Source organism: Pyxicephalus adspersus, chromosome 4, assembly GCF_032062135.1.
Source record: "Pyxicephalus adspersus chromosome 4, UCB_Pads_2.0, whole genome shotgun sequence".
In the NCBI taxonomy this organism is placed as follows: domain Eukaryota; kingdom Metazoa; phylum Chordata; class Amphibia; order Anura; family Pyxicephalidae; genus Pyxicephalus; species Pyxicephalus adspersus.
The window spans coordinates 43,898,455-43,925,310 of NC_092861.1; the positions used below are offsets into that span (position 1 = coordinate 43,898,455).

Consider the following 26,856-nt stretch of genomic DNA (forward strand, 5'->3'; position numbering starts at 1 on the left):
TGTAGAGGCAGCGCGGAGAGTACACGGGAGGAATGGGGCTCAGGTCACGTAGTGAGCAGCAGGCTGGATAGGAAGCCCTCCCTCCTCCTCCTCTTACAGAGGCTCATCCAGGGGACAGCAGATCGGAGCTCTCTGGGACCTGCCAACCTACCCCGCCTACACAGGCAGGTAAGTGACCCTGCCATGAACGTGTCCGACCTACCAGGGGCGAGCCCGATCAGCCGGGATCCTGCATATGGATGGATTGTAACTTTCCAGAGTTTGTTGCAGACATTACACTGTGCAGAATGTGGGACAGAACAAAGGATCTGCTTGTATGTATAGGGATCAGTGTGGGGGCTCATACTGCACCCCAGGAACCCCACACATGTCCCCACATGGCACCGTGTAATGAGGACCTGTCATTGCTGGAGGGGGGTCGGCTGGTGGCGATCATTGTTCTCCTAGCACTGTGTGATCAGACATACCAGGGACTGTACTATATAAATCTACAATCCTCATATAGTAATAGATCCTTATGGATCATTGTTCTCCCAGCGTTGTGTGATGGGACATACCTGGGACTGCACTATATAAATTTGCAATCTTCCTATGGTTACAGAGCTTTATGGATCAGTGTTCTTCTTTAGAATTCAGTGATTTCTACAGATCTAGAACAAGTCAGTTCTGCAGTCCTTGAAATTCCCCATCACATATTGCAATGAGAATAATGATATAAATTATATTCCCAATATTGTACATTGTAATGGGACAATTTAGGGACTACAGAACTGAACATTCATAGCCATGTAATGCTCATATCATCCTACAGCTTTTTATATCTTTGCTCTCTCAGCACTGTACAGAATAATGGGACAACATTGCTGATCTGTAAATCTAGAATAATGTTATAGTGATAGAACCCTATAAGCATGGCTTTGTAACTTGTGACAGAACATGTCAGGGACCACAGGACTGACCCGGTATAGATCTTTAGATCTCCTACAGCTTTATGAGGATACCTTTGTTCTCCTAGCACTGTACATTGTAATGGGCCATTGCAGGGACTGCAGAGATCTGTAATCCTTTTATAGTGATACTTTACAATCATGGCATTATTATCATTTTATTGTATAATGGGACATTGCAGGACATTCCACCAAAGCTGGGGATCGATAGGAATTGCATATTTATTATAAATGGATACCACGGTTCTCATAGCACTGGGCTATCAATCTGACCTGTTCCACTTCTACAGTAATGGTGCAGTGATACAACTTGATACAGATATCATTGTTCTCCCAGCACCGTGTGACCGGACATTTAAGGGACCTTAAGGTGACCTGTTATAGATTTATAATAATGGTGCAGTGGTATAACTTGATACAGATATCATTGTGATTGGACATTGTTGGACACACAAAAGCTGATCTGTTGTAGAACTAATATTTGTATAATGCCAGACAGAAGCTCTCATATCATTGTATGTTAACTATAAAGCTGTAGCTGTATCATAATCATATACAACCATACAATGTTATAAGGATAGTTCTCATAGAACTGCTCAGCTGCAATATGGAAACCCAGGGATTTATTAGGATTATGGTCTAATAATACAAGTAGTTGTGTGACTTAGGATGGTTGTACATGGCAGTTTTTAAACTTTTGTTGATGAACTATTCTATACTACTTGATTTGCACAATGTATTTGATACAATATATATTTAAACCTTCTGCTCCATCTTGAACTTTTCTTTACCTTGGTGAACAAGGCAATCTGGTATGGCTGTTCATGGACCTGATATATATAGGGGGCATTTACTAAAAACTCTTTAGGGCTTGTTCATACAGACAGTAGAGTTGTGTGGCTAGTGTATGACAGGTGTTCATGAAATGCCGGAAAGCACTTTAAGAGTGTTTGTCTATTATTGTGATTGCCTTGCACAGAAAATAGAAGAGTATAGAAAGCCAAATGACACCCGTTTCCCCTGCCATAAGCTTTACCAATTAAAGTCTATGACAATGACTCATTTGTTTCTGTGATATTAAGGGGGCTTGGAGATTTTAGGGCAGCCAAACTGCTGAAAACCTGTGTGAACTATCCCTTAGACCAGCATACCTTGTAAACTGACATTGGTTGTGTAATGTATACATAGTAGGAGACAATAAGTATCGTATTATTACAGTATATTTTTGTGTAATTCAGGCAATAAGGCTTTGGATAGACATTATGTACTCACCCTAATCAGATTATTGCTAGGACATTGTAATCCCTGACATAGACACCATAACCCAGGCCCATTTTAAGATCCAACTAGTCCTAGGACTTTGATAAAAGGAGAACTCTTCTTTTTAAATTTAATTTTTATCCAAAAGGTACCTAGAACAGTAAAACTCAATATTACTCTGAAGAGGTAATTTCTGTATCACTTAATGAGACAGCTTTTCTTACAGAATTATCTTTTTATTCATCATAATCCAGTCATGGCAGAACATATGTTGGATGACAACACTTAGCAGACAAAGCACAACCTGCAATCTCAGACATAATGGAAGTGTCTGTCATTTGCAGGGACTTCAGATGTTCCCATGGGCTTATATTCTAGTGTTTTAATGAACCTCGTGATTTGGGGGTTTCTACTTCTCTTTGCTTGATAAATTCCCATAAATTGTAGCATCATCATGTTGTGTATTCTGTAAGCATCGAGGTACAATTGCATCTTATTTACTTAAGGTAACATGCATATTTAAGTATCCATTACCATTGTATTGCTGCATAGTATTATCTCTTGGTGGATTTGGAGAAAGGGCTGAAGTGTCATTGTAGCAATATTTAATATCCTGCCACTTGGCCATTTCTGCCACCACTATGGGTTTATGGAATAATTTAAGGATTAGGCTGGATACAAAACAAGAATTTAGACAATTTACAGTGTCTTATTCCTTTATCTTACAGGTTGTAGAATAATTTTAGTTTAGTGAGATGGAAAAAATAAGTATTGATACTACTTACCTGTCAAATGTATATTCTGTTATTATTATACACGGTGCAAATATATAAGCTTGGGTAACAACAAGGGATACTTAACAATAGTATGTGATTACCCCACAGTGGTGGCTCTTGTCACAGTGGACTGAACCTTTGAAGGTGATCTCTTTTTATGAGTTGTCATTGGTCCCTTTTATTATCTAAAAGCCCAGTACCATTGACATTTGCATTGCTTTTTGATTGTAATGCTTGAAATAAAGACATAGGGCAGTAGGAAATGTACTTTTCTTATCTGGCCCTTTGAACAGTGAATTATTTGTTTCTTTAAAGTTGACCTGCTGGTTGGTATGACTAACCGTAGCTGCTGCTAAGGACGTTGGAACGTATGTTCACTAAGCTGATGTTTGAAGTTGGGTGTGTGCCACCTTAAGGCTGAGCGAGATCTGCCTCACAGATGGGAAAGAGAAAATGGACATGTGAATGTGTCAGACTGGGTGTGTATCAGAGCACAAGATAGTGAGTTAGACAGGGTGTGTACACATGTGACCTTAAGGCAGCCTTTTAGTCAACTTGCGCCTGTCTCTATTTTGCTAGACCTGTTTGTAATATGCTGTGTGATTTTTTTCATGGCTTTTCCTGTAGTGTAAATAGAAGGCAAGACGTGTGCAAAGATATGATGTTGTCATGTTTAAGTATTTGTGGCTTCTGATACTGAGAAGCAAACCACCGAAGGGGTGCAGATGATGTTTGTAAAGTGTGGGCAACTGATATATCTACTCAGCATTTGTTGATTGGAAGGTACATGAAGCAAAGAGTCAAGACATGAAGTCCAAAGATGTAAATGAGGACCCATTTAATGATTCCCAATAAACCAAGCTGTGATAATGCACTATATACTGAACAATGTTTTATATCTGTGTTTTTTTTCTTTGTAGACCAAACTGGAGACTACGGTCATCAACATGGAAGACACTTTACAGGTAATGGAAACAGGACCTGTAGGTGACTGTACTTTAAATGGTTCAGAAGTGTCAAGCAGTGAGTTTTCCAATCACTCTGATAAGATTCCTTTGGTGAAACCTTGTTTCAAAAAGAAACCAGCACAGAAAATATTAAACCCGGAAACCCTGCATGCTTTGCAACCAATCTTTACTAGCTTTTTAGGATCTGGGACTCTTAATGGGTTATTTGTGTCAAGTGATCAAGCTGGCACTGCTAGTAACCTTTGTGAACCTCTTGTGAAAAAAGCATTAGGTCCTCAAAGTACCGCACTGATATCTGGAAGTTCAAGTCTTAGGCCAGTAACAGAGAATCCTGCTTCTGTACATGCAACACAAGACCATGAAGAAGAATCGGCAGCTGTAATAGAGAGTACAGAACCCTCATTTCCTTCAGAAAGCACTAGTGGAACTGTTCCTAACACTGCCAATGGCTCCTTCCAGGATCCTCTTTTACAAACCAATTCTACTGATACCACCAACCCAATCTGCCTGGACAAGATTTTAGAAAGTTACTCATCTGGGTTATTCCAGGACACCGGCTTTCTGGATCAGTACAACGTTAGCCAAAATAATCATTCAAATGCTGGAATATTTGAGGACAAATCCGAGGAAGCATCTCTACTTCTTGTGTTTGAACTTTTGAATCAGCTTCAGTATCATGTCCATCAGAAAGATAATATTGACATTTGTGTGGAATTCTTACAAGGATTATGTTTTTATGGGAAAGATTGCCAAAAACATCATACAGTATTGCCTTATCATTGGCAAGTTAGGAAACGTACCACTGGCCTTTGGCAAAGCATAAATGACGATTCTCAGGAGCATCTGGAAAGACTATACTGTAGCCCGGATAGTGACAGAATTAAACTTCGAAATCAGTAAGTATTTCAAAATAAAGTCTTGGTTTATTCATGTTAATGTACTATTTTTATTATATGTGTGCAGTTACATTTTTTTTATATGACCCAGTGACATTCCATCAACCGAGCTCCATATAAGGTATAAGCAGCTCAACATGAAACGATGAGAATGTCACTTGTGCTAGCCCCTTAGGCCTTCTGTAACCTTTTTGTCTCCGACATGTCCTGTTGTACATAACCTAAATGTAATACTGTGTCCAACAAATCCCTAATGTTTCTGGTAGCTAAAACCATAGTGTTTTACCTGGGTAATCTAATGCTTGTGGAAAATCTTCAAACTTTAAAACTTTCCTTCTACTAAAATGGAAGGCCTGCCTACATTCTTTGGGTGCCCTCCTCAAGTCACCTACACGAAGAGAGAAGATAGATTATTATGGGTAAACCTGGAATGGATTTGGTCTAGGAATGAAAACGTTTGTTAAAAAATTACCAGTGATTTTAAAAAATTCTATTCTAGATTTACTGGATCACCTAGGTTCTTCCATGATAGTCTATTGTCTCCAGTCTTGGTAAGATTTAATAAATCAAGCCCAATAAGTTGGAGTATTGGATATTATGCCTGTTGTATGTTCGACAGGAATCTTACCGGACAGTAACTTCAGACCCAGTGATATGGTTTAGGTCTGCTACTAAGTAGACTTAGTACTTAGTAGTAGGTAAGTCTAAGTTAACGTCTACCACTTCACCTACTTAGAAAGAGGGCCCAGAAAGTTTAAGGGACCCTTCATTTTTGAGGAAAATTTTCCTTGGTGCTATGTACATTTTATTATTTTGCCAACTTTAATGTTGCTGATATTTCTTTGGTACTATTTGCATAAAGTTTTATCTTAGAGTGTGTTTAGAATACATTTTTTTGCAGATCACACAGGTGCTGAATGTGGAAAGGTGCCCATGTTGAATATTTTGTGATGTAAACACTCCTCCAGCAGGTGGAATCACCAGTTAAATGAACAGGATCCTATTGTTGGTTGTGTATACATCATGTGTGTTTGCCTTTTTTTTATTATTGCAAAAAAGGAGCTGTTGATTTGGTTTAATGTCTTACCACCACACATTGTGTGGATAGATGTGTGGTGTTTGCCTGTTTTGTGTTCATTGTGGAAGTGTTTCTGGACCAAACTACCCATTGTGTAGTGTTTACCCCATCACAACCTGAAGCATTGTCAGAGTGTCAGTACACAAAAAGTTTGTTGTAATCAAGCAGGTGTCATTGTAGGCCAATTAGCCAGAGAGATCAGTAAAATGTCTTCATGGTCACAGCAACCTATGCTTCCCAGTATTTGAAGGCAGTGTTGTGTTTCCTGGCAACATGGCAAAAATAATCGAGTGTTGAACCATTCCAAGAAGCTCCCAAACAAGTCAGAGCTGCACTTGCATGGTAACCATAGTATATGGACAAAGCTGTTAATCTCTTGTGGTCGGATGGGCTCAGCAGGCCAATCAATGCACCATGGGCAAAACCAGGAAGTGCCTGCTTAGCATTTTACATAACCAAGAGAGGCCAAGTAGGGTAGCTGTTTGTTCCTGTTTTTAAACGTTGTTTCCTTGGCATTGCAAGCAATTAATACCCTGTCATCCATAACACATCCCTTTGTTCCTTGTTATTATAGAAACGGCCTTCTGTTTCTTCAGCTCTGCTGTTTATGGTGATTCATTACTAGGTGATCATTGATTTTACTCAGGTAGCCAAAGAACACGAACTGAGATAACTTCAGCAATGTTCTAGGTTGTAGGAATTTATGGCTTTCATTCTATCAGCAGAAAGTTATCACGGAATAAATATATAAATGTATCGCAGTTAGTGGAGAGCAGCAGACCCAGCATCTGTTTGGCCAGTGACCTTTCCACAAAACTTAAAAAACAGATTTTAGGTCTTTTGTTTAATTTTACCAAACATTACACTTTGTCATATAGTCATATTCTACACAAAATTAATCTATGTCATATATCTTTATAATTATCTTTACTTGTTCTCACATATATCTGCATATGGCAATGAGTCACTAGGCCCTTATATGCTATATAGATATTCCGAAGGTGGTGAGTTCTCCTAAAGGCTTTTACGGTCAATAAATTTAAGAATTTAAATGTTTAGGCATGATCCACATAATTTTATTATTGATACCGAAATAAATGATGATGATCAAAAGACCTTCCTTTAGACTAAATCTGTATAGATAAATGAAGAGAGAAAATAGAGGCCAATCAGTTAATGAGTTTGAACATGTGTTAAGCTAGGTCAGGAATGATCAATGTGCACTCCTAACAAAGGGGTTCTGCTCACCCGTCATCCCTCCTTCTAAAGAACATGTCCTATCACTGTACCCAAAATGAAAATCTTGCCTAGACTAGATAAGTTACATGCAAATATTAAATTTCAGCTGTGTGTCCTCATTCATGCTAACCTGTTTAGAAGGCAACAGCTTAAATATGTTAACAAGCTGTGCCTTAAGCCTTTATTACCTTCAGTTGAAGCCTTTAGTGATTATTCCCAATGGAACGTATGCTTATTATGCACATGGGTACACGGTGACCTTAGATCATTAGGACGCTGTAATGTTCTGAGGTTGTAGCTTTCTTTTCATTGATGTTTCTTTTTATCTTGCTGCTCCCTATAAATTTTAGATAAATGTTTTGTATACATCAAAAGGAGTAAAACTTTTGTTTGTTATACTGCAATTACTACTGTGTGGGGGTGTCCGACCCAATATGGTTCTGGGAGCCTTTAGACATAGGATGTTGTTCTATAATTCTATCAACAAACTGTGTCTAATACTGGCATGTGCATTAAAAATGAACAATGAAATGATGTACGTGTGTGTGTGTAGCCAGCATCAGCGTTAAAAGACTATTGTTGCAGAAGGGGAAACAGAACTGTAAGACATTAGTATGCAGACAAGTTCAGTCTTTATCAGTATTGAAATTTCCAGAATGTTTCCTTCCCTTGTGACTGCGGCTCATGCTGTATTTATGGGTCTTGTAATTTACACTTTCTGTAGCTGGCGGCTTAGCAACAGATCTAAATGTGTTCTGCTGTTGCCCCTAGTAAAGCCGCAGTTTGTCTGTACTCTGCAATTATCCTGGTACTGTGCAATTTCAGCCATAACACACATTTTCTGAGATGATTTGTGTTGGCTATGTTTATTTTTTGGTCTATTTTAGTAGTTCCTGTAATGTGCAGGGTATGTACAGGATTAAGCATTTTGTAGAGTAAAGCTGGATTTAAATGCCACATAGGTGACTTTCGATTTTGTTTTTTAACCAAGTACTGTCATACAGTAGTAGATTGCTACACAGACTTGCATGGGTGGATTTGTGCTGGTGTAGTTCATCAACAGACTAGAAATATATAGCTGTGACTACAGTTGACAAGTAGAAATAATGCCTTGTGTTAATGACTTGTTGCTATGATGCTGTTTGGGGCCCCAGGAAATTAGAAACCTGGCAATCCTGCATTATGAAGCTTTAGATAGTCTGATGAGGTGTTCACAAGTTACACTGGGGGGGGTCTTCAATGCTTCAAGCCAGAAGTCATGCCCAGTAGGGTGCTTTGTTTTCAGGGGTTTCATAGGTTGTATGTGCTTGCAATCCAATCAATGCATCCGCCCAAAATGCATCTGAAAGTACACCATGGCTCTCTCACTGTGGTGTGACTGTTAAAATGATGATTGAAGGAAAATGTTTGGCTCAGTATTGAGGAGTTGTCTATATCTGGAAAGCAGTAAGACAAAAATGAGCTCTGTGGACTATGTTGGAGTCTTCTGTATAAATAATTTGAAACTCAGCAGGACTTGGCAAAACAAATGACAAAACAGCCGTGTCCTTTGAACGTCAGAGGGGTTTAAAATACATTCTATGAGCAGTCTGGGTACTATCAGCTGCATGTTTTCCTATTTCCATATGAAATAAAACTAATTGGTTCCTACTCGAGCGATCCAAGAAACAGCGAGCCTTTTGAAACACGGTCCTGGAGATTCTGCAATTTCAAATGCATTCACTATTTGTTTCATGGAATAAACTGTTTAAAGTTTCTGCGAGCATCTGTCACCTGTGCGTCAGAGAATCCCTATCATAGGCCAGCTTTGAAAACGGAGAGTTTAACCACTTGGCTCCCTCCTTTTCCAGTAGGAATAATACTACATGATTTTTGTTGACTGCACAGCAACCTTTTCCTTATTTCCCAAGGGAGCTATTCATTCATGAACAAGTGCTTTCGCTTCCTGAGTCTTGTGTAAATATGTCGTAGTACATTGTCTACAAGCATGGCTGATTGTTCTTATCCAATATTCTACACCACTGGAATAGAACCTTAAAGAGCAATCCTAGGCAGCCAGCAAGCTGCTAGTTTAGATTTTTACCTTCAGTATGTTTTAAGTGCATATGCATTGAATTGTTATTAGATTCAGATTTTTTTTACCGTACACATGGATAGTATTTCAGCACTTACATGTACTTACAGATTATTCTTTAGCCAGGCTACCGCCTTTACATTTTATACATGGTGCACAGATATCCTACCTTGCAGTGTTGGATGGATCATTTTGTTTTTTTATTATTATTATTACACAGAATTTATATAGCGCCATCATATTATACAGAGCTGTACATAGTCATAGTCATGTCACTAGCTCCCCATTGTTATATACTTTGTGTATATAGATGGAAGCGAGCCACAGGTCCCTGATACTCTGTTATTACAAACAAGTGTATTGCTGGCCTTGAAACATGTGATCTTAAAAGCTAAAACATAAATATGTAACACACCCTGAAAATTGCTGGACCATTTTTATTTTGTTAACCATAAACACATTTATAAAATTTGCTGATTGGCTGCTATAGAGGAAACCCTTTATTGACTGTAAAGCACAAAAATATTTTTCATTGGTACAAGTTAGTGTTGCAGAGGTGCTTGACGTACATTTTGAGTCCTTCTACAATGAGTATGCGTGTCTGTATGGATGATAACTGGTGTGAGTTTTAGTGAGGATGATAATGCAGCTAGGAATTTGCTATTAAATTTCTCAATCCTATGTCAAATATTTGAACGGAATTGCCACCTTTTGATCTGTGCTGTTGTATATCATTCCGTTTCTAGCAAAATAGGGACCGCAGTGCGACGTGTTTACCAAGGGTGGTACAAGATAACATTCTTCACACTATCAGCACGCTTTATAAGCATGTAAAAGGAATTTAGTTACTCATTCTACCACAATATAGGAGATGTGAGCAATCAGGCCAAATTATACATCTTTAATGATGTGACATGAGCACAACTCTCCTTATTTTGTGCAAGTGTATGGTTACTGTAACCAAGATATTAAGTCTTGTGCATACAAGGGAGTGAGACAAGCTCTTGTGTTTTCCCATAGCACCAGGGGAAATGATTCCTCCCAGATGGATTGAAAAGTGTAGCTTTTCTGGCAGTTCCAGAAAGCAGTTGTTCTTCCTCTGCCTATGAACACAAACAAGCTTTGCATTTAGAATATTCCGCTTAGCAGGCTGCACTCGCTGGGACAAGGTGCCCTTGCCTTCTGTTACTGCAGGGATAAAAAATGACTAGCTCATTCTTCAGTAATGAATGGCGATACTGGACCTGAGAGCAGTTATGCTCACCTGACCTCATACTGCTACTGGGAAACATGCTTGTTTCATTTATAGTTCCTTATTTCCCCAGAGTGATTCTCAGTCTGCACTGTGCTTTGTCAGAAAATCTGTTTATATGAAGCATATAGGGTTTTAAATATAAATAGGTTACTAAAAGTAAATTGCACTTCATGTAATTTATTGTAGTGCACACCCCATATTTTGTCCCCTATCCAACTCTTAGGTTTGGCAGGTTTTGAACGAAACTGATGAGATATACCAGTAAGCTGTGCCAGCAAGTTTGCAAGTATGAGAGTCAGCATTCTCATGACCACTTTTAGTGAATGCACCCAGATTGGTATTGAAGGAATCCAATACTACCGGTAGTTAGTCAGCAGTACAAATTCAGACATATCTAACCCCAAAAACATAAAAATGTTATACATTGCAACTCCTCAGAACTGGTGGCTGTATTCACTTTGTAAGGTATTTTTCCCCTTTATTTGCACTGTGATGTTGTCAGTAACACACCTCTGTCCAGGGTGACTGCATTTATTCTCTTATTTTACTCATAATTGTATCTGTAGAGGAACACCTAGACTTGTTTTTTGGTGTGGTTAGTGTTTGAGCTGGTTTGTTTTGCGCTTTGGTCATATAAAGTGGTTGTGTCCTGGGACAGCACTGAATATGCTGGGTCTTCCTGACATCTGATACATCTATCCATCATTTGCTGCAATCACTTTTGCAGAACATAATGCTGCAGTTTCCCATGTCACAGAAGAGATTGCTCAACATGCAAGTTTGCAGATAAGAGGCTGATGGTTTCGCTGAGGGAGGGTCATGTAATGGAAACTAAAAACTGATTATTCTAATACGTTTAGAACCCATATCTGCAGTGTCCAGCATTTTATCTGCAGATGGCAAGGACTGCCGCTGACCTCAATTTTATGTAACAGGCTCGTTTTATGTAGGTTGCCACTCCAACTAAGTGCTATATGTTGATCCATAGCTTTTTATCTGAAAAGATAACTTGGAACATAGGCTTCCAACACTTATGGAAGTGTTTTGTATGCGTTGCTGTGACTGATGACTTTGCTGTTCTGCTGTTAAGTTAAAGGCTTGTTTGCAAGGATAATCTTAGTTAATGGGTTTCTCTGTGAAATAGTTTTATCAGCAATCCAGGATGTACAGAACACAAAGCAAATCAACATGACCTGAAAAACACAGTACGGAATAGCGTGTTCTGTACTGCGTCTCTGGAGGGATTTATAATACCTACAGACAAGAAGGGGTGCACAGTGCAGTGACCCACAACAACCATTTTCACCTTTTATTAGTTTAAAGTTGTCAAAAAAATGAAACAAGATTATCGTTATTATTTTTTTTTTTTGCTCTTGGGCCTGTACTTTGTGTTTTTAATAAATACGCCTAAAAAGTGGTCAGATTTAAAGCCAAACTCCAAGTAAATAGCTGATTTACAAATGCATAAACTATAACATTCAACTAGCCTGGTCATCAGACACCAACTATCCAGCAAAGCCAGGTTGATGACCTACCTTTTCTCTACTGCTTATACCCAGCCTGTGACTGGGCAGTAAAGCAAAGGACAATGATGGGGCTCAACACTTTGTTCCATCCTGTCCAAAGTGTTACTGGACAGCAGTGCAAAAGAGATATGATTGGCTCAGTGATGTGCAGGGGATTACAAGGTAGATTCAGGTATTTATACTTGTTCTGTGTAAAATACATTGATTACATTTCCTAATAAATATTCAACTGGATATAATGGTAATGTAATACTATCTGCCTAAAGTTCAGCCCTACATTTTGTCTTGTTCACAATTTACATTAAGAAGGAATAAAACTAAAAGTCAGCCTGTATATGTATACCGTCCCCTTTGCTTTTCAGATTGTCCCAGAGAAACCTTAGCAGTTCATTTAAGGCCTGTTACGCTCATTCAACTATATTGCTAATGTCTTGATTGGATTTCCCCCCTGAGATAATGAATCCTGCATAAGCCAGTTACACTGCAGGGTATGGTATACAAATGCATGCGCCCACTGTGCATTTCTGTGTGATGATACCACGTTTGACTTGCAGCTTGATAGGATGGTAATGTGTAATGAAGTACATCTCTGAACTGCTCCATTACAGGAAGAATAGAAAATTCTATATATACAAGGCTTGGCTTCTGACTGGGATACCCAGAGGATAAATTATATCCGCTCATACTATAGCACCCTATAACTAGAGATGCAGAAATGGCTTGAAGAGGGCCTATCAATGTTAGGAGCTGTGTCAACAGGCTTTTATTTTGCTTCAAACAGGTTTCGATGCTAATAGAATGCCAAACCTACTTGAAGCAGCCAAATGCAGGTCAGACCGAGACATTAAGACTGGCATGTCAAACAGAAATTGATTTAATAACCACAAGTATTTTTTAATAACCATTTATTTTACTTTGGACATGCCTCGAAAGTCCATCACACCCATTAAGAGTATACAAATGACACCAATATTGCTTTACTGCTTTGGTGTCACCACATATAAGAATAAACATTTAGAAGATACATGACATACGCCTATTACTGCCCATTGTTTCGGGAACAGAAGTTGATAAATGACAGTAATCGGCTTAGCAGTGAACAAAAGGATGTTCTTGCTGTCTAAATCTCATTTCACTGTGTGCACTAGAGAGTGTAACTGTTTAGAAATAAAAACTGAATCCAGGAAGTGAAACTGACTAGTTTACCAACTTATACTGCTTATTCGTGAGATTTCATCATGTAACCTAAATTTCATGCACCAAATAGTTAATTTTGGTTTGGCTTTTTGAAGTTGATGGTTTAAAGGGAAGTGAGATCGTAGAACTATAGATGACATTGTTAAATTTTTTTTTTTTTTTGAAAAGTTTATATGAGTATTCTATCATTCTGATGGCTGATTTGCAACCTAGCAAGCCAAAGATCTGTAACACACATGCGAGATTAGAGCAAAATGTTAGGATTTTTGTGGCCAGTGACACCAGTGCACTTTGATAACACACATGCTGCATGCATAATTTTGGTCACGTGGGTGACAGTTGCCCGCTTAAATGAATAGATTGCCCAATGCATGGGCTGGCATGAATGGAACCTTAACCACCCAATTGAAATGAAACAACAATGGCACACTGTTGCTTACAGGGAGGAAAGAGGGGTAAGAGGCAGCTAGTAGGGGCAAGAAGGTTGGATAGGAGTTTATACTTTTTCCAGGTACCTGCACAATCTCTAAACAAATCAATAGCAACAATGGTTCCAAGGAGTGTGATGTAATGCCACAATGTAATTTAGTATACACAATTACCTACAGTTGTATACATTTGCTTTCCTTGTGTTATATCTGATGTTGGAGACAGCCACACTGTAAAGAACATGTAGTTGCTTGTTGTTTTTGTGCACATAGCACAGCAATTTATATCAGCTGTTCTAAGTATGATCTGATCCTGAGAACACAAAGTTTACTTCCTGACAGGTCTTACCAGAATTGCAACAAATATATAGTTCCGCATAATGTCAGGAAGAAACAGTCACTTTGCTGGTGATTTTAGGTTCATTCAGAGAGCACATTTACAAGCTGTCCTTAGTAATCCCCTAATCAGGTCAATGTCTTCTTCAATTAGATACAGCATAATTTGTTCTGTACAGTACCTGTACCTAACACAAAATGCCATCTTTTTATTCTTTTGCATTAAATTAGTGCTTAGATATAGTACATGACAATAAAAAAATCTGTATTATCTTTTGTTAAACAAACAAGAAAGGTGATGTGGGCATCGTTTTATAAATTCAGCATAAAATGTATAATTGAAAGTGTGGTTGTTCTATTGCTGACATGCTTCGGAAAATGCTGGCGTTTAGCCCTGTGCTGATGTGCTGGCTACAGTAGTCCATCTCTGTTTGAGGACACCTGCACAGGTTAGGAAAAGCCAGAAGTCCTTATCTGCATATGTTTTTGGAGTCAGTGACCAAAATCATGAAACAAGAAGGTAACAAGCAGACAACTAACATTTTCAGGGGAGCATATCCACTGCTTCACCAGTTTTCTTTAAATGGTTAGTGCTATGGCCACTACCCGCATGGTCTTTGTTTCTTCTACCAGTAGGGTGTGTGTTTGTTGGAATGTGTAATGTAAAAACTGTGAATTCTACATTTGTGGCTATGCTGTGTTTCAGAGTTCAGGATGTGCATTGGGTATCTGAGCCCTACTAGCATCCCCTGGAAACATATGTGGAGTTTAGAAATTGTGCATCAGCATTAAATAATTGTCAATCAGTAATCCTATAGTACATACCCTCTGTGCCTTCCCTTCTGGGAAATTATAGTCTCTGCATGTAAATTATTGTGGGTGTTAGTTCTAGCTGTGATTAAATTAGACACTATAATATCAGAACGTATTGGACCATCAGCACTTTTTGAAGTTTTAGCACCTCAACAAAGTAAAGAAACTTAGTCATTTGATGAGATATGATTGGCATAAAACATATGGAGTTGTAGAAGATATATTATTATTCTTAAACAGGTTTTACACGCTGTAATAGGGGTTACAAATTACAGACAAAAATAGACAGTGACACAGGAGGAGAGGACCCTGCCCCAAAGAGCTTACAATCTAGGAGGTGGGGGAAGTAACATACCATATTTGGTTCTGACTACACTAATATGGAATAAATGTCAGAAAAGTACCAAAAGGCTGCACAGTGGGATCCATAAGGTGTCTTTTTATAACTTCACTTCATTAGCTTACTATCCACTCTTGAAGCCCCAAAAAACCCTATGTAACCCTAATATCTGTAGGTACATAAGGCTGGATATGGTCCACCATTCCCCATGTGGCACAACTTGTATTTAGTGTGTGGCGTGTGTTCTTTGTATCAAAAGGTACTAGATTTTCACAGTATAAGGCAGATTGCCAGTGAGAACAGGGGCTATAAAAAAGAAGAGCAGCCTTGAGGGGTGCAGAGTGAGTTCACCCCACAGTAAACAAAGTCTGTACTGGAATTCAATTTGAATTTGTAAAATGCCTAGAAGAAGAAATCAGGTGGCAAAATCAGAAAATTACAGAACCAGTGTACTTTTAACAGGGTGTTTATGCAAAAAGCTGTCACCAGAGTGTTTCATAAGAAGTTGTTCTGAGATCACAATCACATTAACAGTTTTCTGACCACACCATGGGAAAAAAAAAACCCAAGCTTCCTGTCACTGAGATTACGACAATTGTAATTACTTTCTGGCAGCTAACTATATTTGCGTACCTTTGTGTTGCTTACCTTTCCAATCATACACTGTTCTGCAACTGCAGTGTATAACTGCACCGTACAATAGGAAACATAATCATCCACAACTTTTTTTTTTTAAATAAAGTGTTTACTGATATTTCTTGAGAACTATACGTTCTTTTTACTTCTAAAATTAAATTTCATTCAAATCTTCTATATTCCTAAAAAAGCACGCAGTGCTTCAAATATTATATGTGAAAATCTTACAATGTATTGGTGGTATGTATAGTAGCAGTACATATGGTGCTGTTGCACTATTGTGTGGTGTTTTACTATTTAGGCTGAAGATGGGCATTTCAAGGTCAGACAGCTGGGAACATTTTGTATGGTAAATTCTGGATAAAGAAGAAATTAACCTCTCCAGCACTAGCTTCAACTTGCCCATTCTGGCTTACACTAGCCTGGACTTCAGATATCCTAACCTAAGCATGCCGTGCCAGCTACCAGAACGTGCTATTCAATGGAGAAAGCAGTATGAGGAAAATATCTATTTATGTATGTAAATAAACACAAAACAAGGGGAGTTTAGAATACAGTGACAAGTCAGTTTTACGTAAACTCTTTTTCCAGGTCATAGTTAATGATACCTATTTTGAGCCGACTGTGTATTGCAAAATGGTTGGCTTTAGCAGGATAGCGTGAGAGAAACTGTTGCAGCCTCTGCCTTTCTCATGCAAATTATTATTTATAGTCGTGCTATGCACATGTTTAGATAGCCGTAGTCTGAGCAGTTACGCTCAGTTACAGGAATTTTTTCCCAGCGTGCACACAGAATAGATCCTCTGCCACGTACAAATTTTGCTGTCTTTATGTAAATTAACTTTATATAAATTATGTCAAGGAACTCCCTGCTCTAACTCCCAGACACTCTGGTGTCCCAGATCCAGTCTTACCTTAGTTATTTTATTTCACATGTATTAGGGATACAAGAGCTATTTGTTAACTTACAGTGTTTACTTTGAGGTGGTGGTTCAGATCTGGATAGCTGCTACAGGTAAATAATATTACCAATTTATAAAAGTTTTGTGTCAAACATTAGAAAGTAAACACATTGGCCTGTATGCTTATCCATTCGTGGCTTATTTGTTGCCATTGATCTTATTAATGATTCCCCATTTTTTCATATAATGATCTGTCACAATCACTCTAGATCAAGTGTACTGCTGAATAAAATTGGACCTAGATAATGATCACCCAATACAAATGAGTGAAATACTAGCATGTACGGCAGTCTCCAAACATATTTTTATTGATGTGTCCTGGTGAATAAATAAACAGCTGACCAGGGACGACTGCTATACTTTTCTATGAAGGAGGGCACAGTGGGGTGCCTACCATTCATCATGCTCCCTCCCCTCTCCATAGAACAGAATGGCGCTGTGTGTGCAGCATTGTTTGTTCTGCTATCACTGGAAACAACCAGGAAAGATTACTTCTTTGTGTGTACATACTTTAGTTTGCATACCGGTCTACCCCCACTGGGAAACCTTGTAACTGTATTGAGCAATGAAAGGGAATAAGAATGCATTAAGGCCTTTTTTTTGCATAATCCCAGTGGATACTTGCACATGTATCCAGTGGATACCAGTGATGTTACTTTTAAATTTGTTAACAGTTTTTAGCCAAAAATCCAGCTGACAATTTTTTTCTATCTGGTGGAGGACTGATGAGAAGGAGGCCCCCTTTGATCATTATCAGTTTTAGATTATGATCATGGATTACAATAGTTCTGTTATCTATAATGTGCAGAAAATGTGCCTACCTAACCAACAATGGAAATAATATTAGATATAGATGGTAAACTTTGTTTGGAAACTTTTTAGTATGAAAATAATATGCTAGAAATCCAAATCATGCAATGCCTCCATTCCTACATTACATAATAATATAAACCAGTTATGCAAAAGATCTTAAACAAGATTCTGTTTAAGGGGATTACCGGAATAAAAAGTATTTAATATGAGGTTGGCAGGGTCATGGCTGCATGTGATCCTTACTAAGCTAGGTAATTATTCTCCATTCCAGGGGTGCTTAACAGGTGGATCGCAATCTACCGGTAGTACCAGAGTAAATCCCGGAGCCCTGCTTTCAAAATAAACTCTACCGCGCACAGGAGTTATTAAGTCCAAATTTTTATTGTTGGTAGATCACTTTGACTTGGTCATTTTAAAAGTAGCTTGCAAATCAAAAAAGTGTGGGCACCCCTGATCTATTCCATTCCTCTATTCCTTTAGTGAATGAACCTTGCCGTGTACACTTATAAAGAATGCAGTCTAATGTGCACACACAGTTTGAGAATGAGTTACTAAAGAAATAGTTTGCTTCATCAAAAAGGGTAAAAATGTGTTAACTCTGAGAACCCAAATCAGTGCACAGGAAATAAACAAAAAAACACTTCTTTACAAAGTGAGCATTCATTTTTAAAGTGAACATTCCTATGTTCTAGCAAATCATCTCCATTGAGTGGGTGCTGCAGCTGTATTCAGTGGGCACAGCCTTCACACACTCTTGTTCGTGTGCTAGTATAAATGCCCATATGTGTTGTGAAATGGGGCTTGATGCAACTCAAGGCTTTGTGGGTACTTTATACTACACATAAGCTATGGGCTATTTTCGATCAAGTAGACAAAGTCATAAAAAAGTACTTTTCTATTGATCCATATTCAGATAGAAAGTCAAATGCAAATAAATAGTCAGAGAAATTTTTTGTTTTAGTGCTTGAACAAGTGGATAATAATCAGATATTTGTGATAGATTGCAAAATACCAATTTATATGCCATTTGTAATTTCAATTGCAAGCACAATCAGGATGTAAATGTATAAGGAATGTCTACCATTCCATGTAACTGTCAGCATGTGTTTATCTCCAGGAGGTGTCAGTGGGATGTATTGCTGCTATCCTGATTTTGCTAATAATAAGTGATTAGGGCTATGGGTTGCCATAGTAATACATCTGAAGGTTAATAACTCGGGCTGTGTGTGTCAAACATGTAGCATTAGTGCACAGCACTTTCAGTTCTCAAAAGAGATTTGTGTTCAGGAATGCTGCCCAGTTTCGTTTTTCGTTCACGTTTCTGCTTACAGCTGTAGAACAGATGATCCATTTAAATCATTAATTCCTTCGTTTTAATTCTCGGCAAGGCTTGCGAAACAAATCATGCATGAAACCTAGAAACCCACTCCTTGTTATGGAACATTATGAAAGTTTTGCAAATGTTTTGAAACACAAATATTCTGTTGTGTTTATAAATTGTTAGGGGGAACTAGTGGGACTTAAAAATTCTTCAGTTTCTGCAGGTGGTAACTAAGAATAATTGTTAAAAATTGTGCCAAAGTAAATGTATAGACCCTGGTCACTAATTGTGGGCTTTTTATGTGACATCAGACACCCGATGGTTTACCCTGGTGAGCAGTTCCATTTTACTGTTCACAACTTGTCTTAAATTGAACTACTTTTTTTATTATTGAAATACCAAATGAAATGGATATTTGATTAACTGGAATATGGCAAAAGGATGATGACTCTAGCATGTGTCACAGTAGATCTGCATTGACATTAGTTGGCAAGTGCCAGATTAATAATTTATTAAAGGTTCTATATACATAGGCATCACAATGAAGGAACCCTTCTAACTCCTAATATTTGGTAGAGCTGGTTACCTAAGATGTCTGTACAGACAAAGCTTTAGCAAAGCACTATCACTTATGATTCCAGGAAAGTGTTTCATATTCTATCCTCTGACCTATACATCACAACAATTTCACCGTTTATCAGTTTCCCAGCCCTCCTTACTGGTATCATTGCTAACTTTTAGTCAAGGTTCAAACTACTGGTTTATGTTGGTTACAACAAAGCAGAAGCAGCAGTGTGTTTATTTAAAGCTATATTAAAACTGATGTCAGATTTGTCTTTGAATGATTGGAAGACATTAAGTTAATGACACATTTTTTGTTTGTGTTTTTTCTTAGGGGACATGATTTCCTAGTGAATTTGGACTGTATGGCTATTTATGATTCTCCTGAATTTGACCAAATCCGACGACTGTCCACCCCTTCTACCTCTGGTCTTGGTTCTAATTACCATACAGTATGGAAATACTTTTGCAGAGATCACTTTGGATGGAGGGAGTACTCAGAGGTAAGTTGGTTCTTTACTTAGTGGTTCAATTAGTGACTTGTCTTAACAAAATTGGTTTTAGATACATTTAGATCATTTACAAACTTTCAAATGCTCAGGAGTAAAACATGATGTTGTACAAATAATTTTATCAACCCTCCCTAAATCAGTATGTGGTTCCAAACTCCCATATCTCCATACTTAGGCTTTCAGCATTGGAGTCTTGATAGATTTAACTCTGCAATCAAACTGGTTGCAAAAAACTTTTTAATAAAATTTGTGCAACTAACCATCAAATCTGGATGGAAAAACAATATATAAACTAACCTAAAGCTCTTTTAAATAATTAATTGTATTAAAAATAAAACATTAATTACAAAATTTTCTTCATTAAAAGTAAAGCATTTATGACAAGAAATTAGAGAACTTTTTGTTTTGTCAAACAGCCTGTGGTGAAATTGATAGAAGAAGCCAATTGCCGTGGTCTGAAAGAGGTTCGATTTGTTACGTGGCACAACCAATATATACTGAACATCAAAGATGGCTTTCAACAGAATGCTTGCTTCAGAAAAGAGATCAAAAGACGTCCCCACTTTCGATCCTCTGTGATGTTACTGCCACATCTACAGTAAGTATCCAAATTCCAATAATGTGTTCCTTCTAAATACTGAACTCCCATTACATTATGCAGACACTGGCCTTGTCATTAGGTTTACTTTTGAATAGTGAACATTGTATGTGTTTCAGTCATAATCAGAATATAAGGGAATCTTTCTATTCTTAATTGGTGCTGCGATTAATCAACAGTTTGAAGGCATTTATAGACTTCTGTCTCATGGTTCCAGTGATTTTGACAAAATTGGACAATTGTTGAGCTACTCCTTGGACACCACTGGCTGCAGGCTGGAGATATGTCTGATGTTTGTATTGGATATTTTTGGTAGTAGATTACGCTCCACTTGATCTCTGAGCCTATGGTAAAGACATTAGTGACTTCCTAAAACAGGAGGTACTGTGTGTGTCTTTTTTACTGCCAGTATTATCTGCATGTCCTAAAGGCGATGGTACATTATCTGCCTTTATAACTTCCATTGGTATCTTGTCTCACCGCCAGTGGTGCCTTCTTGTTCTGTTTTACTTCTGTTTTTTTAACTTCTGTTAAAAAACTTCTGTTTTAAGTACGGTTCACATCGCTTTAACTGAAGGCTTGTTAGTTTATTTAGGTTCTTTTTTCCATTACCTTTACCTTACATTCTCTAGTTGTAAATTAGGTTATAGCAATTTCAAAACATATACACACTTGTTGCTTCATGTTTGTATGTAAAACACAAAAAGGAACTAAGATCTTTTTGTGGATGGATCTTTTACAAACATCATTGGCCATAATATTATGTAAAAATCATTGACTGTTGGAAATATAAGTGTCCATATAAGTGTCCTTTATTGTAAACATTTACCTATTGAAATTGTGCTGCATGAGATTTTTTATATGTGACAGATATAGGTTTAATTTTATTTATAGCAGTCCCTAGTGACAATGCGATGCAGATGGTTACACGTGCTGTCAGTCAGTTCAATATTATGTGCTGCATTTTATAATCCGTCAGTAATTATTTCATGTAACAGTGATGATGCTAAGGAAAAACTATTCATTCTAAAGGTTAAAAAAATGTAGGTGCCTGGGAGATAAAAAAACACATTGTTCTGTAGGTTTCATGATCAAAAGGGTTTTAAGAAAGAAGTGTTCTTGTTGTCAGTCTTGCACACAGAAAGGTAAAAAGCAGAATGGTTTTGCTCTGAGAGGTAGGAAGAGTTTTTCTTTAACCTTTTGATCATGAGGCTCTCTGAGGTTTGAGGAGTAAAATCTTAGTAGTGATGAGATGATTCATTGAACTCTGAACGCACGCACATTTCTTGTGTCCTCTCCCAAAAAAGTATGTGTGGTAATGCATACCATCATTATCATACCATCATCCAATGCTCTCAGCAAAGTACAAGACAGATATGCAGTTTCTGTTCTAAAGAAAGGAGGGGGTGCATTCCGGTAAGGAATCCCTAATCTGAACCACACTGGTAAATATCGCCGGTAACATTGTGCACTGTGAACAAAAAGTGCCCTTTGTCAGGACATTGCAGATTCATCATGTCCCACAGCAGTGTTGGCTTGCGTGAGCCACATTATATGAGGTGCTGCAGCTTAATCTGTTTTGATTTGAAGTTGTAGAAAAGCTGTTTGTGGCATCTCATGCACAGCTTAAGGCAGGATTGCAAAGCCCAGTATTTAGGAACACGCTGTCCTCCTAGCATAAAGTAGGAAGCTGTTAGTATGCCCGGAGGCTTGACATGCACAGTCTAGCAGAGTTTACATGCTGCACATTACAGAAGGAGGCTCTGGAAGCAGTTAAGCATGTTATCATAGAATGCACACATTCGCCATGTACTTTGAAGCATGCTGCACGTAGGAGGTGAATAAAAGACACAAAATGCGTAATGTTTTGTCTGCTATTTTTAGTACTCTGAGGTGTATTCCATAGTCTGGCGTGTTTAGGCTTGATTACCCCAATTACAAAGATCAGTTGTGAAGGTAAAAGACCCTTCTATGTATAACTCAGGATTAACAGTTTATTAGAAGATTTTTATGGCTCCTTGAACTGGTATCAAGGCCACCTGAAAGTTATTTCTGCATAGAACATTTTTTTTACATTTTCCACATCTCTTTCCCCTGGAATAGCAAAGTGTGTTTTGCTTTAAATAACTTTTACTTCAATGGTAAAAAAAATCCTCCTCTGTGCCTCTGTAGTCTTCAATTTGCCAGAGTAGATGGCATCACTTTCTCCGGAAGCAGGGCATTCTGTTGGATTACATTGCTACATGAGGGGTTGGGGTTAATAGCTGTATAGTACAGCTTTCATTGCAATGTAGCCCAGTGCAGCAGCTGGTGGTGACAAAACTACTGGGAATCACTTTGTTGTCATGCTCTTGGACAAAGGCTTGGGGGCTGGCATAATTGGAAGGCTTTAAAAAAAGTATTTTTTATGTGTTTTTTTTTTATTATTTTAATGTATTTTTAAGGAACACAATTGTTTTTTTTTTGTTTTTTTTTTTGTGGGCTATAGTTTTAACCTCATCGTTCATCTGGTAAATACGCCCAGGCTAAAAAAAAAAATAAAAGCCTAGTTTCTTTAAATATACTATACTGGCTTATGTGCAAGAGCCGCATGTCCTTTATTTCTATTCCTCTTTTTGCACAAAACGTTGAGAATGAAGAGAAAAATAAAAAAGAAATGTTCTATGAGAGCCCTAAGCAAGCCAACATGGTTAAGAAAAAATACAGCTAAACCATTTACCTGTGCCAATGATTAATTGACTTTGAGCTTTGACCTGTGCTTTCAGAAAAGAACTCAGAATATATATTGTTAAAGGAAAGGGATTGTGAGAGGAGCATTGAACAGAAGAGAGAACAAGTGAACCCAATGGACTAGATGTATTGGTGTGGTATTTCCACATAGGAACCAATGAAGTTCTATTTACAGGGTTAACGGCTGAATCCCATTCACCTTCAGGGAAATGGAGCCCAATGTATTGTTAGCACAGAAAGTGTCTGCTTACCCAGATATTGTTGTGTTAGCACGTTTTTGTACACAAGGTTCTAGTGGTTGTTCCAGTTCTGTAGAGATGTTTGTGTTATAGTTATACAAGGACAGGTGGAAACCTCCGAGGTATACAGCTAAATGTTTTACTTCTGTTTATGATACTTCGTGTCACAGTGTGATTTGTTTGTTCTGACAACTCATCTGCCTAGCATGAGCAGATGAGAACTAACCCTTATTGCTTTATTCTTTAGGGTTCAGCTTGTAGGGTTATTCATTTATAACAGGCCTTCACATTTTATGATTATACACATAGGCATTCAGTTGGTTTTGCAGTTTGTATTCATTTGTAGAGATTTTACGTGCAGAATTTAACAACAAAAAATAGATAGGTACAGTGGATAGTTTCCTCACGTTGCTGTCATGTCTTGATTCACAAAAAATTTTTGTGAGTGAAAATTTTGTATGCGCCGTACTTGGCAAGCTTTCTACTAAGCATTAGGAACTTATTTAGAAAAGGAGGATTGATGGAAACCACATTGAACTGCTCCTTTTATCTCCAACATGCCAGGTTTTTCAAACCTTTTGGCTTTTTGTGGCATAACACGACTTGACATTCCATTGAATTGGATAGTTGGTTTAAATGCGTATTTGAAAAGCTCCTACTGTCTTCTAGATGTTGCTTCAAGTTCTTTAGTGTTCTGCCCCCCTTTTTGTATGGGGGGATAGTTAAAAACTAACAGTTCCACTTCACAAAGATCTTTCCCTCTGGCACACAAACACATTTGTACGGTCATGGAATTATATGAGGATGTCAGATAGCCACTGTGCCTATCCGACCTTAGCGTGGAATCTGTGACTATTTCAAGTCACAGGTGGCTTTTTTTTTCATGGAAGCTCTCTAATTTTAGGAATTTTACTGTCACTTCCACAATAGGTAGACTGACTTTAATTTTAATGTAACGTGCTGTATTTCATGCATCCAAATACTACAGAGATTTTATAATATGAATTTGCTTCCACAAACCTCGCTCCCCTTCAACCCTTAGTACCAGTAGAATAACCTTTCTTTACAATGCTTTCTACAGCCTTAAATATAACTGTAAGGTACACATAATTGGTCTTGCCGACGGACTGGCTACATTGCCTGAGCATGGTATGAATAAAGGCTTTCAGCATATAAAAGTAATGAATGGACTACATTAAAATGCATGCTGAGAAGTAGTTTGCATGGATACAATACTTCATAGTTTTGCTTTATGGTGCTGGAACTCTGCATAAATCTCAATGCCCAGTTGATGCTGTTAGTACTTTTGCAATTATGCTGTAAAATGCAGGCTCAGCTTGAAATCAATTCCCTGCTAAATGATTCCTTTCATACAGAATAGTCTGCAATACCATTGCGTTTACTACCAGTGTTGATTTTACATTTCTGCATGATATCATTGTTATTTGTTTGATATGAGGCCAAAGTTTAACACTCCAGTTTTATACTTCAAACTGGTTAGTTCATTCATTTATAATGAGCACAATTTCTAGAATAAGAGATCCTATTATGTTGATTTTTTATGATGCATAAAGTTAGCAACTGCTAAGTGATTTCTGGACAATACGAGAAAACTTACAATCATCTGTTATGCAGTTATTAGTTCTCAATAGTTAAAGCTGAGCTCCATCCTTCTATTCAGTCTTGCACAATTATACAAGACTGTGCCTCTCCTGTACTGATGTGACATATGCTAGACATTCATTATGCATTTTTCTTTCAATGTTATTCTTGATCAATAATATCCTGATAAGATCAGTCCTTGTTATCTACCACCAAAGCTGGACATAAAGCTAATTATACATTTGTCTCTACCTAGGACACTGAGCGGAGTCACTCCAGCACAATCCCCAGGGGCAGAACCGGCGCAGGCTTTATCACCCGTTGCTGTAACAACACCAAACTTTTATCCTGAAACCTGGATCCCAATGGACTCATCTCAGGAGTTTATCCAAGTGCCTATGCCAAAGGAAGACAAAAGTTACCGAACAGTTTACACCCTCTTCCACAAAACAGTGCCCGAGACCAAATTCCGCATTTTAAAGATAATGCGAGTTCAGAATCTCTTCCTGTGGGAAAAATATAAAAGGTAATTTTTATAGCATAACAGAGAGAATGTTACATTTACAGCTAGATCAGTAAAAGTCTAAGTATTAAACTGCACAATAACGTTTTACTTTAACAATGAATCACTCCTCTAACAATCATTTTATTCTTTAGAAAGCCTGCCTACCCTTATCACATACTAATTCTATTTAATGAAAGATTCCATTCAGTACTTTACTAAAATATTTGTGCTTTCATAAATTTACAAATGTGAGTTTACAATAGACAGTGTTGAAACCTGGCAATAGGCTGGATCACAACATCCAAAGGAGAGATCAGATGCTTCTCCCTACTAGACAGAGACCTGTAAATACAGAAAGTGTATTTCTTTTTATTATTATTATTTTTACAAGAGAATCTGTCAAAAACAAGAAGAAATCTCCCCAAAGTAACAGGTGTCCCCATTGCTGGACTGACTCCTAGACAGAGTGTTCTAGAAAGAGGCTGTTCCAGCTCACATTAATGTGTTGTTGTGTAAATAAATGTTTATTTGCTGTTGCTAGCTTTATATTTACCTTTTCTGTCTTCCATCATTTTAGGAAAAAAGAATTCATGACTAGGAAGATGACTGGACTGGACAAGATTATGAATGAGAGACATCTGTTTCACGGAACTTCCCAGGATGTCGTTGATGGGATCTGCAAACATAACTTTGACCCCCGAGTCTGTGGGAAACACGCCACCATGTTTGGACAGGGCAGTTACTTTGCCAGGAAGGCAAGTTATTCCCACAATTTCTCCAAGCGGTCACCGAAAGGAGTTCACTACATGTTCTTAGCAAAAGTATTAACAGGAAGATACGTGGTGGGAAATCACACCATGCGGAGGCCTCCACCACTAAACCCTGGGGACATTACCAGTGACCTGTATGACTCTTGTGTGGACAATTTCTTTGAGCCTCAGATCTTTGTTATATTTAATGATGATCAGAGCTACCCATATTTTATTATCCAGTATGAAGAAGTTAGTAACACTGTTTCAATTTAAACTGCAAATGCTGCTGACCTGAGCTCTAGAAGCCTTTCATTCAGAAACAGGAAAGGAGGAAAACCAGAAACTTCCAAGCTCTTTGTTAAAGACCAACGGTGCACTTGTTCATAATTTATGTGCATATTGTAAATAGTTTTTCTTTGTTAACAGTTTGTGTGCCTTTTTGTTAATAAAACCTTTATTTATGTCAGTAAATATTCACCTGTTGAAATAAAA

The 26,856-nt window shown here is 37.9% G+C and overlaps 1 protein-coding gene across 1 annotated transcript; it reads left to right on the forward strand.

Moving 5' to 3' along the window:
- On the forward strand, nt 1-26,856 carry TIPARP (TCDD inducible poly(ADP-ribose) polymerase). Its single transcript, XM_072408014.1, has 6 exons — nt 1-168; nt 3,904-4,847; nt 19,761-19,929; nt 20,355-20,536; nt 25,364-25,633; nt 26,190-26,856. The coding sequence occupies exons 2-6, from the start codon at nt 3,931-3,933 to the stop codon at nt 26,635-26,637; spliced, it is 1,986 nt and encodes a 661-aa protein (XP_072264115.1). The 5' UTR covers nt 1-168; nt 3,904-3,930; the 3' UTR covers nt 26,638-26,856.

Bases quoted from the DNA above. Each gene is read 5' to 3' on its own strand.
- TIPARP (XM_072408014.1), top strand. From the start codon at position 3,931: ATGGAAGACACTTTACAGGTAATGGAAACAGGACCTGTAGGTGACTGT. The intron at 20,537-25,363 runs GTAAGTATCCAA...GTCTCTACCTAG, and splicing joins ATGTTACTGCCACATCTACA to GACACTGAGCGGAGTCACTC. The intron at 25,634-26,189 runs GTAATTTTTATA...CCATCATTTTAG, and splicing joins CTGTGGGAAAAATATAAAAG to GAAAAAAGAATTCATGACTA.